Below are 18,662 nucleotides of genomic sequence, written 5' to 3'. Positions count from 1 at the left end.
CCAAAAAAAAAAGAAAAGTTGAAAAAAAATTGTTTTATTTTGCAACAAAATAACTACTTGTTGCCACCTGAGAACAACTTTAAAGGTCTGATTTTTAAATATTTCTAGGTCATAAATATTCTGCTTCCTTAAACAACTTTTATATTTTAATTCACAGTGTATTTAGTGCTCACTCAGCAATAATTGAGTAGCAGGACTGTAAAAATGATGAATTTTTTAAATCAAATAATTAGATTGTGTCAATTGGTATGTTGAACAACTGGCTCTCTTAAAAAAAAGTATTTGTAGTATTTGTCAATATCTGTTGTGTAAATACCCCTATCATGGTGGATTTCAAGCTTCTGACATGAAGTCACTGAACTGGACGTTGGAAAGAGATGTGCAAAATTCACATTTGTGAGTTGGTATAAGCCAGTTCCAGCACATGGCTGATTTTATCTCATGAAACAGACACAGTGCTAGGCCCATAGTAAGTGTTCAGGAAAATTCCTTATTCCTTATGCGCTAAGATTTCCGAATTATAACCCACCATTAGGTAATGTGTAGCTATGCTTTTAGCCGTATCAATTACCCAAATTTACATTTTCTAAAGTAAAAAAGTAGATTGTGATCTCAAGCACAATCATCTAAAACAACATATGGAAGAGAGTGTGGACAATGAAAAATATGGGAGGCATATTGAGAGAAATTAAATCCCTGTGGCGAAGAACAGCAGTTTGATTCAGATATAAAACTTTGAAATCCAAATGAAAGCCAAGAGCTGACTATAAAACCAAGGTACAACAATAAAATACCTACCTAAATAAGGATACAAAGCACAGATAAGAGAGGTAAATACGGCTTCTGGAGAACACAAACAAAAGCAAAAACTGTTAACAGGAGAGGAAAAGGCTAATACAATGGTCTTATGGGCATTCTTTTTTACATTTCCTAGAAATTAGTAATAACTCCTCTCATAATCCTTGGAAGGACATGAATGTATTTGTATTTGTCTCTCTTCCTTTCTATGGCATATTCCCTATGTGTTCAGGTTGAATATCTCATTCCTACCCTAGATAACTGTGTTTTGCACTGAGGTAGTCAGTAATGGCTTGTTTTTCTTCCATTTCATTCACCCATTGGTTCATTCAACAAGCATGCACTGAGTTTCTCAGAGACCTGGCTACTTACTTTCAGAGCTGAGTTTTAATATCATGAAAATGCATGTTTATTTTTGTAATATATTCCAAGAGGAAAATAGATTTTTATATATAGATCTTCACTAAAGCATGTCATGTGTAAATCGTGAGACCCCTTAACTTTATGAGGTCAGCACCTAAGCCACTACACGGTTATTGATCTGGAGAAGCTATCTACTGCAGCATTTCTTTTTTTTTTTAACTTTAAAAAAAATAGATTTATTAATTAATTTAGTTATTTTTGGCTGCATTGGGTCTTCGTTGCAGTGTGCGGGCTTCTCATTGTGGTGGCTTCTCTTGTTGTGGAGCACCGGCTCTAGGCATGCGGGCTTCAGTAGTTGCAGCACACTGGCTCAGTAGTTGTGGCACACGGGCCCTAGAGTACGCAGGCTTCAGTAGTTGTGGCTTGTGGGCTCTAGAGCGCAGGCTCAGTAGTTGTGGCGCACGGGCTTAGTTGCTCCGCGGCATGTGGGATCTTCCCGGACCAGGGCTCGAACCCGTGTCCCCTGCATTGGCAGGCGGATTCTTAACCACTGCGCCACCAGGGAAGCCCTGCATGCTGTCACTCTTATACTTCTAGAAATGCTTGCAGTAGGGCTTCCCTGGTGGCGCAGTGGTTAAGAATCCGCCTGCCAATGCAGGGGACACGGGTTCAAAATATAGGAAATATTCCTATTTCCATCCTTCTCCAATCAAGAGGTAACTCTTGGGGGTAGGGTGGGGGTGGGGTTCGGGCGGCAAAAAAGAGGTCAGTCTCCTTCCAAGGTGAAATGATCTGGCCAGGAGTTCGAAATAGTACTCTCATTCTGTGAGGGGGTCTTGGCTGTCTTCCAGAAGCCGTTGCCTCTTTATCTATAAGAAAGTGTCTGCTTGCTGTTCTTCCCTTCTGATACCTTTCTCCATACAAGAGGTTGAGATTAACTCTGGAAATCTCAAGGCAAGCTATAACCCCACGGACACGGTGGAAGAGGTCTGCCTTGAAAGTACTCTTGGAGAAAATGAGTGATCTGTGTACCTGCACTGGTTGGAAAGGGCAGGGGTCCCATAGTCTTTTGCCTGCTGTGACTCCCTAGTTTCCAGAACATGATTTTTGTGGCTTTAACCATGAGATTTTTTCCCCCCAAGTTTTAATTTTGTATTAATCCACTGATCCTAGCATTTTTTTTTAAACCCTGAGGTTTCTAAATGGCATCAGCCTCAGATTCAAAAAGAGCCCTGATTCCTGAGTGCTTTGCTCAGACAGGCCTGTCAGCTGCTGAAGTCTGTTTTCCCGACACCCAGGGCTGGGTGGCACTGTTAGCATCCCAGATTCAGCGGGCCTTTGAAGCATTCCTTCAACTCTCAAACAGCAGTTTCTGGGGTAGCTGCTGTCTCGGCGTGCTGCCTGTTTTACCCTGCGCAGCTGCAATGAATCGAGTTGAAATGTTGCCGGGATGACTGTGTGCCAGATGACACTGACGAACTTGCTCTAGAAGTCAAATGTCACATCTGGAAGGCCCAGTGCTCACAGCTGGGCTAAAAGCCGGGCACCAGCACTGCAGGTTCATTCCACGTGTGCTGCCCTGAGTCCAGGACTGCGGTTCCAGTTTGCTATTCGACCGCCACTCTGCCTTCCCCGCTACCTGTCGGTCTTCTTGATTTGGTCACCTGTTTGTCAATTAGAGCATCACTAGTAAGAATTTCAGGCAGTTTTCACTCCCAGGTTTGCTGAAAGGATCGCCACCAATGCAGAATGCCCCAGCGGCCCTAAAAATATAGACAGGGCTCTAATTGAAAGCACTGTACTTTCACAGTGTGGAGTGGGACACCTGAGTTCTAGTCCTGGCTCTTGACATTGTGTTACTTTGGGCCTGGCATTATCTTGGCCTCAATTTCCTCATCTGTTAAATGGGTAGAGGAGTTTGGATGGTGTCTAAGGGCCTTTGCAGCTCAGACATTCTTAGATTGGACTGTAAGCCTTCAGAAGTGGTTTAGAAATTATAATTAAGCAATTTTGCGAACTGGTCTGTCATGGTACAGGAAAGTTGGGGAGAAAACCTTTCTTTCTCCCTTGGCAGAGAAAATTGGACACTTTGTTCCTGTCAGCATTTAGCAACTAATATTCAAAAGAACCCAAAACAGTCATACTTAAACAGCAAGTTGAAATGACCGCACTACATTAACACACTTTTCTTCACTCAGCAAGAGTTCTGTTATAATCTGTCACTCTCAATATTGTTGCAGCAGCATATTTCAGCCAATTTAGGTTAAGCAGCTACAGCGATTTTTGAAAGCGTTAATGATTCTTATATGGCGACTGCAAATGCTCTAGGTAGAATCTAGCGAGGGCCTGGATCCAAAGCCGCTGGCTCTTAGGTGGGCTTAAAGGCCCCGTATGTTTAGTGGTGGCAACATGCCACACGTGGGTCCTAATGAATCCAGTCATTTTTGAGCTTATGGGGAAAAAGGCTGTGGATTTCAGACTGACGGGCCCAGGAGCTCCTCCCTCTGCCACAGGGAAGACCAATCACAGGAGGTATAAGGCCATGCCCCCATGGCTGCCTTTGTAAGGGGTGGCCTCCATGGCAACAAGGCCAGAGTGACTCCCTTTTATCAATCGCAGAGCCCTGGGCCTACAGAACTTTCCTCATTCAAATTTGAAGTAATGTGTTTCCATGCATGAATCAGTACCCTCCTTACCCTAAGGGGGACCATTGCAGTGTCTCCTCTCTCCTTTAGCCAGCAATAGCTGAACTGATTTCTTGTTTGTTCATGAAACCTCAATCCCAGGCATTATTTTTATTTAAGTATGTCCTCTTCCCCTGATACTCAATACAAGACTAATTCCTATTGTGGGATAAACATGGGTTCAGATTCAGCTAACATTTACTGAGCAACTACTGTGTAGTAGGCACTGACAAGGCAATTCACATACATTATTTTAGTTAACTCACAAAATATATAAATGTGAACTTAAATTGTAATGAACACTCTTGGTGTTTGGCATACAACCAATGCCAAACAGTGATCACTCCTTGAATATTTGTTGAATAAAGGAATGGAAGAACACGAACCCACCGACTATCACAGGGTCAACAAGGGCCTTTGGAGAGCATCCTGTCAAACTCCCTCATTGCACAATGGAGAAATCAAAGCATAAAATGTGGAGTGACTTATCCAAGGGCATATTCCCAGCTGTTTAGACTCAATCCTCCCGTGTGGATCCAGACCACTGTCCTCACCAGGACACACACATGCTGCCTCCCATGAAAGCTGGGTGACAGCAGACCATCAAATCTCTGCTGTGTCATATGGCACTTGGACACATTCTTCTGAGTGTCCTGCTGAATGTAGGGTTTGGGAGCTCTCTCTGGGAATGATTCAACAAGAAACACTTTGAGAAATTGAAAACTACATTTATTGATACTTATGTTTGAAAGACTAAAGGAAAAAGGGATTAACTAGAGTAACTTGAAAGAAATCAGCAAGTGTAAGGCCTGGCGGAGGGTGAGATGAGGGCAGGAGCAGCAGCAGCTTGGTGGGGTCAAAGTGGTCCGAAACATGATGTCAGTAGTTCCACATGTAATCACATGCAGGGTAAATGATTCACATCACCCAAATTCGTGAAAAGCAAAGGTCTGAATCAGAACACCAGTTTAACTCACAAAGGGAAGTAGTCTAACAGATCGAAGTATTGATGTGATTGATGTGTTGGTTGGTCAGTAACCCTCTAGAAAATACAATATAGAAGGCCTAATTATAATCAAAAAGTGGCTTGGGGAGCATGAACCAGAAAAAGGGAGTTGGTTGGCTCATTGGAATGAGTGCATCCCTCTTCACTGTGGTGATACACCAGTCGAGGAGGCATATCTTCTCTGGTCTGGGCAACTTCTTCCTTAGCCCTGGACAACACTGGAGACACACCAACAAATTCTTTCTTGAAGACTCTATTAGCTCTAATTGCAAACTGACTGTTCTGACAGGGGACAAAGCACCTGGGTTGATGTCAGCTTTCTTGGGTACAATGACATGCCGGTTTGCCTTCATGGAAGCATGTCTAGTCAAACCTCCATAACAACACAATTAAAGCCCTTAGGAAACTATTCTGATGGGTCGTTCCTTCCATTATGTATGTATTTCAATAATGTGACTGTCTGAGAGGAACTTTTCCTCCAAGTTCAGGCACCTTACTTCATCCCTATGTGATGAAAAGCAAGTCCAAGACCAAACTGAAAGCAAGTCTGGGTTTGATGGGTATATATAATTGTGCACAGCAGTAAAACAGTATGATGTTCCCCTTTCCTCCTTTAATGCCTATGTAAGGAAAAGGGGAGAGAGGGAGAGAGAAAGAGCAGAACTGATTTGGGGATTAGGAGTTGGCAAGGACAAAGGATGCAGGAATAAGGGTACCGAAAAAAAAGTAGGGTTTTCCATGAGTTTTAACCTGTCAGCTGCTCCTGTGTTCTTCCTGTATGAGTGTGGTGCTGGCCTTGTGATGGACTAGACCAAATATCCTGGATACGGATCTAATAAATTTTAACGTTTTGATGGGAGAGGTGAGAAGGATCTGGCACATGGAATGCTGCTAAGGACGGAGAAGCAGGGAGTCGCCTCAGTGGAGAAACATAATGCCTGATGCACAGGATGAAGAACTTAACTTCACAGTTCTGTCAAGGGCTGGACCTGGAGGAATGGGCACAATTTCCCACCACAGTATATTTCTCTAGTGATTACATTTTCTAATCTACTTATTCTAGTAAAATATGAATTCTAGTTAGACTTCTTCCGGTAAAGAGAAAAAGCAGTATTCATAGAATGTATATATTCAAATCTAAAGAGATGGGGAAGTGATTAGTGAGTAAAGGACCTTGTCCATGTTCAATCCCAAATATATCAGCCTTGGAAATACATTTTTCTTTAAGTGAGCTTTGTTTTTTCCTTAATCCAGTTGACATACCGGGATACCTTGGTATATATTCCATATTTTCCTTTCACTGCACACTCTTCGCCCCAGCTAATAATTCCAGTTAAGAAACTGGTACCTTCCACTTCGGTAACATGGGGTCCCCCACTGTCTCCTTGGCATGAATCTTTACCTCCCTCATGGAAGCCGGCACAGAACATGTGATTATAGATGGTGAACTTTGTGGATCGAAGGCATGTAGCTCGGTCAACAAGTGGAACTTTCAGGTACTGAAGAATTGAAGCCGATCTCCCTCTGTTGAAGACTCTCCCCCAGCCACTCACATAACCATATCCAAATTTGAGGAAGATGTTCGTGTATTCCCTGTCAGCAATGCAAATAGGGGTTACGTAGCTATTTAGCATTAAGGGTTCATCCAGTTCCAGAAGGGCAATGTCATGGCTGTACTTATTAACAGATGCGTTGTAGCTGTGGTGAGGAATAGCACGGATCACGTTTCGCTTTTGCTCTGTAGGTTCTGTCTCCTCGGTGTTATGCTCACCTATTGAAAAGAAATTTCTTTTTCAATCACAGTCTTTCCCACAAAGAAACACGTTTTCCAAGTGTCCACCTAGCACCATTGAAGTACCTGGCAGTCAAGTGTCAAAGATCTTATATTGTTATGATTTTGGTAAAATGTAATGAGGGCCGATGCATACTTTTCAGACCAAAAAGCCATTCAGGACCATCGGATAGATGGAGCTGTTCACCCATGCTGTTACAAGTCTTACATGGTTCACAGGTGATAATGAATCGACTTGTTATGAATTATCCTAGACGTTCCCAATTTCAAAGATTTTGGCCGCTTTTTTGAGCACAGATAATACATTCATTTGGTCATTCATTCAATGTTAACTGAGGGCAGGTTGCAGCTTGTGCCAGGTGCAAGGATACAAGAATCAGTGATATGACACGGCTTTTGGGAAGGTGCAGTCTGGTGGGGAAACGGACACATCAATAGATTAATCGTACTGCACTGACATGAAAGGTCCGCCAAAAGAACGATGGGGGGCTTGGAGGATGGAACACATTGGATTTTGAAAAGATGGCCCCCCTACCACTAGTTCAACTTATTTAGCAATGAGCTTATTAGACCTTAGTAAAGTATGATCTAGCAGTCATGCAGAAGATCTAGGGATGTTGCAGACGTCTATCATTCTTTATTTACCTGCGACAACAGTAATTTTAACACCAGGTTTGAGACAGTGGGCTGCAGTTACAACCCATTTTTCATTAATGATGGAACCTCCACAGAACCCATCAATTTCATCACTCAGAAGGACCTGTGGAAACAAAATTATGAATCTTACTACATAATATATTTGATCCAGAACAAAAAAACCCATGTGTGCTGTTTAGAGGAGTGGGCAAATGTTGGCTTCTAGGTGCTGGCAGAAGTGGAGTGTTTCTGGAAAGTGTCAGCTTTGAAGATGAATTAGTGTTTCTGGAGCACAATCAAAAAAGCCATTTCTGAAACTCTTGAACAGAATGAACAGTGATAGCCAGGGGGAGCACTAGATGAGGCAACTGTGAGGAAATGGCTTCTTTTGATGATTCAGGGCCCTTGGATTCCTTTTCCAGGTGAGTCAGGTTCTCTGATAGCACGAATTGCTTCACGGGGATATGGCAGGTACGTTCAGAAACGCACTTATTTGACTCCTGGGGATCAATAGTTATTACCGAGTCTTCTGTCCCTGCACGAGGAAATCTCCTTGCTACAGATCATTTGAAAGAGAAAAACTATTGATTTTTCCAGGACGTCTTTTCAAGCCCTTTCTAAACCAGAATGATATGAAATGAGACCTATGGCATCCCTAAGGGCTGTGCTATGGCCATCCAGGCAGTGAGCAACAGAAGAACTCGCCTACTCCTTCCGGTCTCCCCCAACTCTATTCTCCTCCCCCAACTGGATCTGTAAGCTGCCTCTGTCCTAAAAGGTCTATTAAGCTATGTTTGATTTGGGGACAACGCAGACAAAAGTGTTTGGGTGCTGCTTTGAGCCTGGACATTATTAGATAAGAGGCCGATCCATTCTTTCATCTGTACATTCATTGTATATCCAGAGTGGTTCATGAATATTTTTACCACCTCAATGTCTAGATCAAGTTGGAGAATTTCACTTCTTGTGTATGCAAGGGCCTCGATCCGTCTGAGAAGTGTGAACACTAGAGGGCACACTAACATTTGGTAAACCCTTTGTGGGCCCTGACTAGCCCTTGTGAACTGCTGACCTTTTACTAAAGCACACGTAGCCCCAGGCATAAACCCATTCATAATAAACTAGGGAAGGGGTGTGGTCACTCCTTTCAAGGGTGAGTCTGAGAAGGTCCTTGGGGGCATATTCTAGTGAAGATTCTTTTTGTCCTGAATTCAGTTTATGGAACACTTGCTAAATCCTAGACACCAAAGCACTAGCCTCCTACCTGGAGACCTATGGGCCTGACTCACTGCAAGGCTCTGACCCTCTTTTCCATACTCAGGTTTCCCTCTCATTCTAGCTGTTGCTTCTTATGTTGAAAAGTAAAAATATAGGAAAACTCACACAATATAATAAACACCAGTGTACCCATCGCCCAGATTTAACAATCTTAATTTTTTTTTGAACCTGTATCGATTGCTTACTATGGATAATCACTGTGCTAAGTGTTTTATGTACTTTGTGGAGTGACAGTAACATATCCATATACAGATGAGCAAACTGAGGTTTAGATATGCAGTTAGTTAGTTAAGGTTAGTTCGTGGTGAGGCTGTGATGCACACCCTAGTCAGCCTGGCTTCAGAGTCTAGGCTTCTAAGCACCCAGTATTTCTCCAAGTGTGCTTGGTGGGCCGAGTGCTGTAGCAGTCCTTGCTGGGATCCCTTGCTCCCATCCCTTGCTGGGATGCTTGTAAAATGCAGCTTTGGAAGCCCACCAGACTTAATCAGAATATTTGGTGGCTGGGATGGGAGAAAATGAAGATCTCCAGAATATCCTTATGCATAATTAAATTTGAGAAATTCGGTTCCAGAATTCCCAAGGCTTGGTGACCTTTCTGTTTTAAAAGTGCTCACTCCAGGCAGGGCTGGCTACATAATTTGTAGGGCTTGTTGCAAAATGAAAATGCAGGGTCCCTTGTTCAAAAGCGAGGAAAAAGTGTCACGGAAGATACTAAAATACAAAACTTTTTCTTTTCTTCTGTGGTCTCTCACAACCTATCGTGGTGTTTTGAATTTACTATTCAAAGTTGTGCTTCCTCGGGTATGGGGGATATTCGCTGGGCGAGCGCAGATCCTCACAGGTGCCCAGGGACTACAGCCTGAAATCGAGCACGCAAGCACAAACGCAGCCCTCAGCTGCCAGGTCCCCTCTTCCGCCAGCCCTGTGCTGATGCCCTGTGCCCCAGCAGGGGGAAGGGTAAGTCAGTCTTTCCCACTGGTCCACTGTAGCAATCAACAGCAAGCAGTGACTCCCAAGGGATTTCAACTTCCCTGCCAGGATATGTTCAGGTTCTGGAATGAAGGTGGACAAGAGGTTTGCCCCTGCCATTCACCCTCCAAATGTGCTATGATGCATTTCTGGTCCTGAGATGCCATGTGGCCACGCCCTGTCCCCAAATGGCATAGAGTCTGTGCACCCAGCCTCAACCCTCCCTGTGCCTGTGCCGAAGGAGGATGACAATGGTAGCTGTTGAGGGTGAGGAGGTGGCATCTGCCAGTGAGCCAGGGGTTGGGGGTGGTAGTGGTCACTGGGCAGCTGTGGAAAGGGGAGAAAGAGCTAGCCAAGGCACCACAGGACAGGGGAGAGGGAGGTCAAGAATCCATCCCTGGGTGGTGCTGAGAGGTAAGAGTGTGGTGACTTGAGGTTCCAGGTCCCCAGCACACGCGTGCTCCATTGTCTCATTGAACTTGAGTTACAAAACACAAATGCAAAGCATTGAACTACAAATGCGGGAACCTTTTGAAGACAGGGCCCTGTGCAAGTGCACTTGGTCACCAGCTCATGGAGCTGGCCCAGACCTCAGGTGAGTTTCGTCACCAAGCAAATTTGCGTAACACTGTTCTTTACTGGGCCTAATGATTACAACTGAATACATTTGCTCAAGTAACTGGAGTTAAGCATTCACATGCAATGATATAATGGTGCTTCTCCTCTGTATGAGAGGTGAATTGGACATCTCTCAGCTTAATGGGCTAGTTAGGCCAGAGTGAATGATAGCCACAGCCCCTGGGCACAGAGACTAATCTGATGTAGCTAGTCTGACTCCTGCCAAAGATTTGCTGCCCGGAGCATCTACGCTGTTCTGGTGCATGACTGAGAAATACAGTTGTGTTCTTCTAAGCCCGAAGTGTGTTTTTTTGCCCATTCCTGATTGGTATTAGAAATTTTAGCAAACATCTTTGCCAAGAAAAAGCCCTAAAATACATTTGCATTTAAAGATATTACAAGCAACTTGGTTTTGGAATGTTTGCTTGGCTACCTCAGGATCACAGCTATCTAAATATTAGCTGTTTGGGTATGAGCTGTCTGCTTGGCGAAGGACAGGTTCTTGTATGGCATCACTTTGGAGAATGTTGGAAGAAATGGGAAAGCATATGTTCTGAGCAAGGATGTCGGAGTTCTGATCTGTCAAACATTTTCATGTTTGTCACATCCTAACAGGAGCCTGTTTTCTCTTTCAGACACCCACACACCCACACACATCTGCAAAACACACATTCACATATCTGTTCTGACGTTCTTCACTGACAATGCCAGCCTAGAGTGATAGCTGCTGCCCCGTTGTTCCCTTCCTAACCTTTTAACTCAAACTTGGCCTTTCCCTGTGATTTCAGTAAACCCTCACTCTCCCTACCTAGCCACCTCCAGCTTTACAGTAACATTTTTTCTTTGCACACTTGTTCTCTTTCATATGAAGAGCAAAACCATTTCTACATGATGCACAGCTTATTATACCCACAGGTGTGATTCGCCCAGCCCTTGGCCCTACTTCATTTCTCTGGGCACAGAGGGGATGCTCACTTTTGGCTTTTAATGGTTAACTAGACTCGTCATTGAAAGAGACTTCATCAAACCATCCTAGAGAATAATTGTCTAAATGTTCTGTTCAAAATAGTTTTGTGAGGCCAGATGAGATTACATATGTTATGTTTTCATTTCTGCTAATTGGAGCTGTATCATCTGAGCTAGGAAAAATAGAGGATTACCTTTCCAAGTGAAGATATATCTATAGCCTTAGGACCTTCCTGTAACATCTTCCTCCCAAACCCCCCGCCCCTCCCCACCCCCCCCCCGCAAAAAAAGAGGAAGTTCTGGTTCGTACAGATGGTAACTGCATGTTGTCTGCTATGGGGGTGTATCCTAATCAAATGAAAGGTTTGGGTCTGTGTAGGTAGCTGTATAGGTCAAGTGCTCGGGTACCATTAAGGATAGCTTCAGGCCAAAGCTGAGGAAAGCCAAGACTGGGGAAAATGCTAAGACATTTTAAAGATTGTTTAGGCCAAGAATAGAATAAGGAATAGACAGACTGCCTCTCAAGACATATTTTGCTGGGTAAAATGGTTAAATACAGGCAATTGCATAGATACAGCCTAATATAAAGGATTAAGGAAAGCTTAACTACTTGGTTTCCATTGTATTCCGTTTTTATCAATCTCATAGAATGATCTTCAAATTATTAAATGTACAATAATTATGGCTAATACAGAACCTGAGGCCCATGATAAAACAAAAGAGAAAGATCTGGTACTTCACACACAGGGCCAGTCGGATCTTAACTCAAAGCAGAAGAGGAGGACAGAGCTCTTGGGGGCAGGCTTGCGCATGCTCAGAATTGTGGGCTGGCAGGGTCAAGTGCATGGGACCAAAACCCAATAAAAGCTTTAGAAAGCCGAAACACAGTGCTACTTCCTCAAATCTCTCACTATTAAGCTGTTGATGAAGGTGGTCTCATGGTACAGGTGTTGCGATTTCCCAACTCTAATGTTCACATTTTTCATTGTTTCCCTTTGCAGCTGTATGAAATTCGAGTTCTGTTTTTTTTTTTTTTTTGCGGTACGCGGGGCCTCTCACTGTCGTGGCCTCTCCCGCTGCGGAGCACAGGCTCCGGACGCGCAGGCTCAGCGGCCATGGCTCACGGGCCCAGCCGCTCCGCGGCATGTGGGATCTTCCCGGACCGGGGCACGAACCTGCGTCCCCTGCATCGGCAGGCAGACTCTCAACCACTGCGCCACCAGGGAAGCCCCGAGTTCTGTTTTAGTTTCCCACTCCGCTAAGGATATACCGACTCTTGGAAATAGCCTTTCTCTTCCTATATAAGAGTTAACCCTCTAGCTTCCTCTCTCTGCTCCTAAGTGGCCCTGCAGAGTCCCTGCTTCCCGTCCCCAGAGCTCTCCAGGGGCTCTGAGCCCAGCGCTGGGCATCTGGAGGGAAAATGAAGGAAACTGGCCTCACACCTCCCTCCGCTCCTTTCTTGGGTGTTCTGTCACTGTGATGTGGGGTCAGAGGTCAGAGGTCAGGCAAGTCTGCCTTCACCTTTGGCCTTGGGGTCGGGGGTTAAGGCGGCCGGAAGCGCAGGGGTTTCTGGGAAGCGTCTGTGGCTGACGCGGTGCGGCTGTGGGTGCGGCGGCGGCGGCTTCTCCTCTAGCCGGGAAGCGGAGACGAAAGCCCTAGAATAAGGTAAGAAATGCACGCGGCCACGGACAAGCTGCGCGGAAGGTGAAGCTCGCTCCTTAGGGTCTCAGAGCTGCACGGGGTGGCTGCGGTCCCTAGCCTGTCCTGTCTCATCTCCCACCAGGGGAACTCGAGCCCTCGATGCTCTCTGGGATGGGGTTGTCCCGCTGCTGTCGTCCCAGTGACAGAGCAGCTCGAGTCAACAATTCCACGAACATATGTTAAACCAAATCTCCTCCCCGAGCTGCCCAGCCCACGCGGCCGACCCAAGTGGTTGGAAAGGGCTTTCTTAACTGGGGCCGGTATCGACCTGCCTGCCTGGAACTTTCACCCATAAGTCTACAAAGAAAAAGTTGTCGTCCCCTTTCTCTTGTGGCCCTTTAGCTCTCGCAAACAGCTCACCTAAACCTTTTCTTTAACAGACTAGACATTTCCAGTTCGTTCAAACTGTGTGTTACTCCAGAGGAAAGTGAACTCTGTCTGTGCTGCTTTGTGGAATTGCTTCACCCACGTGGTCGCGTTATTTCCCATCCCCTTTTATTGACGCATCAGCATTTTGAATCACTTTTTTGCTAGGTGATATTGCTAAACAGTATTTCCTATGTCAGAGCCACAGATCTAGTTTGGCCATTGAAACCCCAGCTGTTGCTAGCTTTCTCTTGATGCCTGGGCTGCAGCAGGTGTGTTGCAGTCTTGTCTGCAATCAGATCAAGCATTTCCACCTTGCAGATTGATGGTGACATGGTCGAGCTGACTCATCCACAAATGGGGAGAGATTCTGGTTGGTTTTCTTTCTTATTTTGTCTAAAAGTGACTTTTGCACACTCAGTTTGTCTCCTATTTTTGAAACCCAGTAACCTTTTGTGAGAAACTGGGTGGAGGTGGGTGTGGAGAGACGGTTCTCTTGAGGAAGGCATCAGTGTGAAAGTATGGCAGGGTCTTTCTCAAGTATCCTAGCAAGTAGCACAGCTCTTCACTTTTGGAAAAAACTAAAACCTAGCGCTTGGTACCTCTACAGTCAGTAATCTTACTTCATATGGATGAAATAGCGAGTGAACCTGTATGTGCACAGGTGTGGATGAGTGATCTTGAACATTCCTAATGATCTTAGCTGGGCTCCATAGGAAGGGGACAACAGGTACACTAAGTGTGCAGCACGGAGGACGTGAAACGATTTGAAATGATGGGTATCAAATCTAGCCCTTGGCTGTTAACTCAAAAATGTGCACAGGTGATTTTCATGTGGGTTGTCTGCAGATCACACCTGGAGAAATGTGGGACTAGGTACCACGAGTCCACTGTTTGGTGTTTTGGAGCCTAGCTTCTATAACAAGTTTGTTTCCTTTGGACCGGTGCGTTTCAAATTGTAGAGTGCGTCAGAATCACCTGAAGGGCTTGTTAGTGCACAGACTGCTGGCCTCACCCTCAGAGATGCTGATTCAGTAGGTCTGAGGCGTAGCATGAAAATTTACATTCCTCACAAGTTCCCAGGTGAATCTGATGCTACCACACTTTGAGAACTACAGCCTTTGACCAAGCCCCTGTCTCATATGCCCTGGTTCCAGTAACCCAGTTCTTGTCTTAATCCTTCCTGAGTCCTTTCAAAAATGCCTTCGAAATAATTCAGTTTCTCTGGACCTAGAGACTTTCTGACTCTCACCAGTTCTCCCAGGGGCTGAAGCTGAAGTAATACCCAGAACCCCAGCACCAGTGACCTCGCTTCCAGACCTCCCTGTTGCTTGTCTGAAATCCTGCTGTGCTATTTCCTTGACGCCAAACTCTCCTTGACCTTGTATGGTAGCTGTCCCTGGACTTCTCTCTCACCGGCTACTCACCTGTCGGGGCTTCCTCATCCGGCTTAGTGTTGAAACTTGCCTAAATACTTCCCTCATCCCAATAAGTCTGTCTGATGTCCTAGCCTCAGCCTCCCACCTGGCCTGGCCCTTGCCCTTGCCCACTGGGCTCCGGTTTTGACACACCATAAATATAGAGTACCTGCCAAGGGAATTGACCTCGTATGGCGTCTTCTCCACCAACAATGCGAGTGACATCATTGGATGATTGGTTGCTTTGAATGATGTTATCGAAAATTATTTCAGCTTCAGTAGAATTTTCATAGTCCATATTGGAAAAAATAGTCTCAGCACGGGTGAACTTCATACGAGTGTTTGAGACAGAAACTCTTCCACAGGGAAATGGCACTAGACAAATGGAAAAAAAAATTAGTGTTCTGGTATTTCTCATTGGCAAGCAGAACTTGTATTACAAAAATTGAAAATGAGGCCCATCCTTGTCACTTCTGAGAAGTAGGCCCGTCGATATTTTTTAAAAAATCAAATCAATGAATATAGTCTAAAACTAAAAGGTTAATTGAATTATTTTCATGGAAAGTTTTCAAACCCTTCATGAAAAGGACATTTGGCTCAGGAATCCATCATCTTTATGGAAATAAAAGAGGTGTTCCAGAATTGAATTTTGTAAGACTTTTATAAAGTCTAATGACGTTCTGTTTAGTTTCTTTGCTAAAAAGTCTTACTCTCAAGTACTGTCCCTGAATGGAAATCTGGTGCCATGTAACTTTGATTTTAGAATTAGGTAAATGGGATGTCTGCTGCTTATTGTTAACAGGATTTCTTTCTTTCTTTCTTTCTTTTTTTTTTTGGCCGCACCACGTGGCTCATGGGATTTTAGTTCCCTGACCAGGGATCGAACCCGGGCCCTCAGCAGTAAGAGTGCAGAGTCCTAACCACTGGACCACCAGGGAATTCCCAGGGTTTCTTTTGTAGACCAGAATGCCTTCTAGATTCCAAGGTGGACTTTAGGTATCCATTGGGGAGGGATTATCATGATTTAATTACCTGTCTGTTGAGTATTAACCAAATAAGTTATTGATATGATTATTACAGCCACATCTACCTGGGCACTGGCCACCTTTTACCTTGGGTTGGTTTATTTCCTAAGGAAAAGAAATCATCTACTGAAACACTGGGGACAACCAGAATGGAAATTTGTAGTCCAGCAAAGTCACCTCACATTTCATTTCTCACTTTCCTTCTATCCACATTCCTTATAACAAACATTTCTATAGCAACCAGCTGCGGCAGAGTATCATGAAGACAGCATGTGGTTGGGAAAACAAGAAATTAGTTCAAAATACTTATGTATAAATATAAATCATCAACAATAGCTAGAGAAAAGGGACCATTACTATTGAAAGGCAGAAAAGCTTATTTTAGGTTTGGCCTATTTATTCTGCTAAAGCTAAGGCTATATTCAAATATAACACTTAATAGTTGGAGGTGGTTCTCCATTTTTTTTCCTCGCTTATAACAGAGAAGGGCTTATAAGGGTTTAGCTACTATGTATGCTATCTGTCTACACTGGAAGTTAGGTTTCGAAGGTTAAAACAGATATACGCACACACTCCTCCCTCGGTAGGCTAATTTGAAGCAGTGTATGTCAAGAACCAGGTAGAAGGACAGGAGGCAGGCAGGTCCCTGAAGCATTAGAGACTCTTCATTTTAGTGCAGCATGTACACTCTTGGCTTCTGATGCTGCCTTTAATTTCCTCTGCCGGCTGCATTGCTGAGATAGGTATCGAACCCAGTTACAGAGGAATGGTGCGTGATTTAATGTACCAATTTAATAAGATATCAGGCTTTAGAAATGCAAAAGAAATTATATCTAGTTTGCTTCAAAAAGACCCCTCATTTATCAAATGTAATTGGTCCCGCAGAACCTGCTTTTTTCAAAATCCAAGTTTCTACTGCCTTCTTTTTCAGAGAAGAGCAGTATGAGTTTGGAGTGGAGATGCTCTGAACACACCAGTCAGCTGTCAACATGGTGGCATGGTTGGCATGAGTGGGAAACATTGCTTTGTCCACTGCTGTATAGACTGACTGTGCTGATCAGCCTGACACAACTTAAAACAGATGGTTGTCGGAACTGTTGTGATGCCAAGCGTATAAACTCAGCTGAGACCCAAGGATAGGAAATAACTTTCTTGGAGTAAGCCAGACACAACCGGACAGATCATGCTTAAAATTCACTATCCTTGGGCTTCCCTGGTGGCACAGTGGTTGGGAGTCCACCTGCCGATGCAGGGGACGCAGGTTCGTGCTCCGGTCCGGGAGGATCCCACATGCCGCGGAGCGGCTGGGCCCGTGAGCCATGGCCGCTGGGCCTGCGCGTCTGGAGCCTGTGCTCCGCAGCGGGAGAGGCCACAGCAGTGAGAGACCCGCGTACCGCAAAAAAAAAAAAAAAAAAAAAAAAAATCACTATCCTTGTACTAGAAGCCTATCAGTCAATCACGTACGTATCTTTTATGTTATGGGATTACTACACTAATTTGACTTGGGGAATTACAAATAGGCATACAGAAATCACACAAATCGATTGCTTCATGATATAAAGGTCAGAGAAAAAAATCAGACAGAAAAGAATTCAAACTGAAGACAGTTGCAGAATTTCTATTTAAAATGATGATGCATTTTGAAAAATTAATTTGTCCAAGCTACTAGTCTTTTCTATGATTTCAAAAGGAAGTAGAAACAAGTAGGGCATAAAATTATGTAGGTTAGTTATAATGCAAAAAGTTCAAATATGGATTTGGAGAATGTATCTGCCGAGCTTAAAAAAAAACTTATTTAGATTTTGACCTGCTGGTTCGCAGGACTTTTGGTCTTCTGCAAGTCGGTATCCGGCAGTACAGGAACAAACCACCTTGTTATCAGCGCCCTTTTTACAAAACTGCTTGCATCTGCCATTCTTAATGCTGCATGTCGCATCTGAAAGAAAGCAGAATCAACAGCAATAGCATCATGTATTTTTTTTAAAGATTTCTTTGATGTGGACCATTTTTAAAGTCTTTATTGAATTTGTTACAGTATTGCTTCTGCTTTATGTTTTGGTTTTTTGGCCACGAGACATGTGGCATCTTAGCTCCCTGACCAGGGATCGAACCCACACCCCCTGCATTGGAAGGGGAAGTCTTAACCACTGGACCGCCAGGGAAGTCCCAGCAATAGCATCATTTAACATGCATTTCTAAAAAGTACATGAAACTACTGACTCCTGTACAGGTCAGATATAAGCTGGGGGCATTCATAGAGAGAAGTGTGTGAAGCTAAGCTTGAGCTAAGAGTAGGAAAAAAGAGATAAAATTCTTAATAAGGCATAAAAATGGTGGCAGCAATATATGTGATTTGGCATAAAACTGAAGTTGTAGATATACTACTTTCACAAAGTCATAGAGTGCAATGAAAAAAGCTGTTTATTAGAGTATAACATATTCCAAAAAGTACCCAGAATTTTGGAATAAGTTTTCACAAGGTGACTGCACTTATTTAAACAGTAAACAGATCAGTACATAGGACGTTATCAACACCCCAGAAGCTCTCCTGATTCCCCCTTCTGGTCACTATTTCCTCCTTCCCAAAGTTACCATTACCCTGACTTCTAACAGGGCATTAGTTTTGCTTGTTCACGAAGTTTATATAAGGAGACGTTCCCAATATGTACTCCTCTGTGTCTTTCAGTTAACATTTTGTCTGTGAGCTTCATCCATGTTGTTTTGTATAGCTATAGTTCATCTGCATGCTGTGTAGTATATTCCATTGTATGAATATTACTACCTTCATTCATCCATTTTACTGTGGGTGAATATTTGAGTTGAGTTTCCAGTTTTTGGCTCTTATGTATAATGCTGTAATGAACATTCTTGTACATATCTTTTGGTAACATATGCTTGCATATTTACTGGATATATACTCATGAGTGCAATGATTGGACCATGTGTTCAGGTTTAGTAGATACTACCAAGTAGTCTTCTAAGATAATTGTACAAATTTGGATTCCCACCATCAGCGTATGAGAGTTCCAGTTACTGGATATA

The 18,662-nt window shown here is 43.9% G+C and overlaps 1 protein-coding gene and 1 non-coding gene across 2 annotated transcripts in view; both read right to left on the bottom strand.

Annotated features, from left to right (window-relative positions):
- Positions 1-4,794: 4,794 nt before the first annotated feature.
- F9 (coagulation factor IX) overlaps positions 4,795-18,662 on the bottom strand; it is a 29,394-nt gene continuing 15,526 nt past the window's right edge. The window contains exons 5-8 of the mRNA XM_004278716.3: positions 17,428-17,556; positions 14,765-14,970; positions 7,289-7,403; positions 4,795-6,622 (exon numbers count right to left, since the gene is read on the bottom strand). Coding sequence (XP_004278764.1) covers positions 6,075-6,622; positions 7,289-7,403; positions 14,765-14,970; positions 17,428-17,556 — 998 coding nt within the window. The 3' untranslated portion in view covers positions 4,795-6,074. The remainder of the gene's footprint in view (positions 6,623-7,288; positions 7,404-14,764; positions 14,971-17,427; positions 17,557-18,662) is intronic.
- Positions 15,461-15,533, bottom strand: TRNAK-CUU (transfer RNA lysine (anticodon CUU)). Its single transcript has one exon. It is a non-coding gene; the product is annotated as a tRNA-Lys (tRNA).

Source organism: Orcinus orca, chromosome X (genome assembly GCF_937001465.1).
Source record: "Orcinus orca chromosome X, mOrcOrc1.1, whole genome shotgun sequence".
Lineage (NCBI taxonomy): Eukaryota > Metazoa > Chordata > Mammalia > Artiodactyla > Delphinidae > Orcinus > Orcinus orca.
Note: the sequence above shows the minus strand (reverse complement) of the source record. Positions and strands in the feature narration are given on the sequence as shown.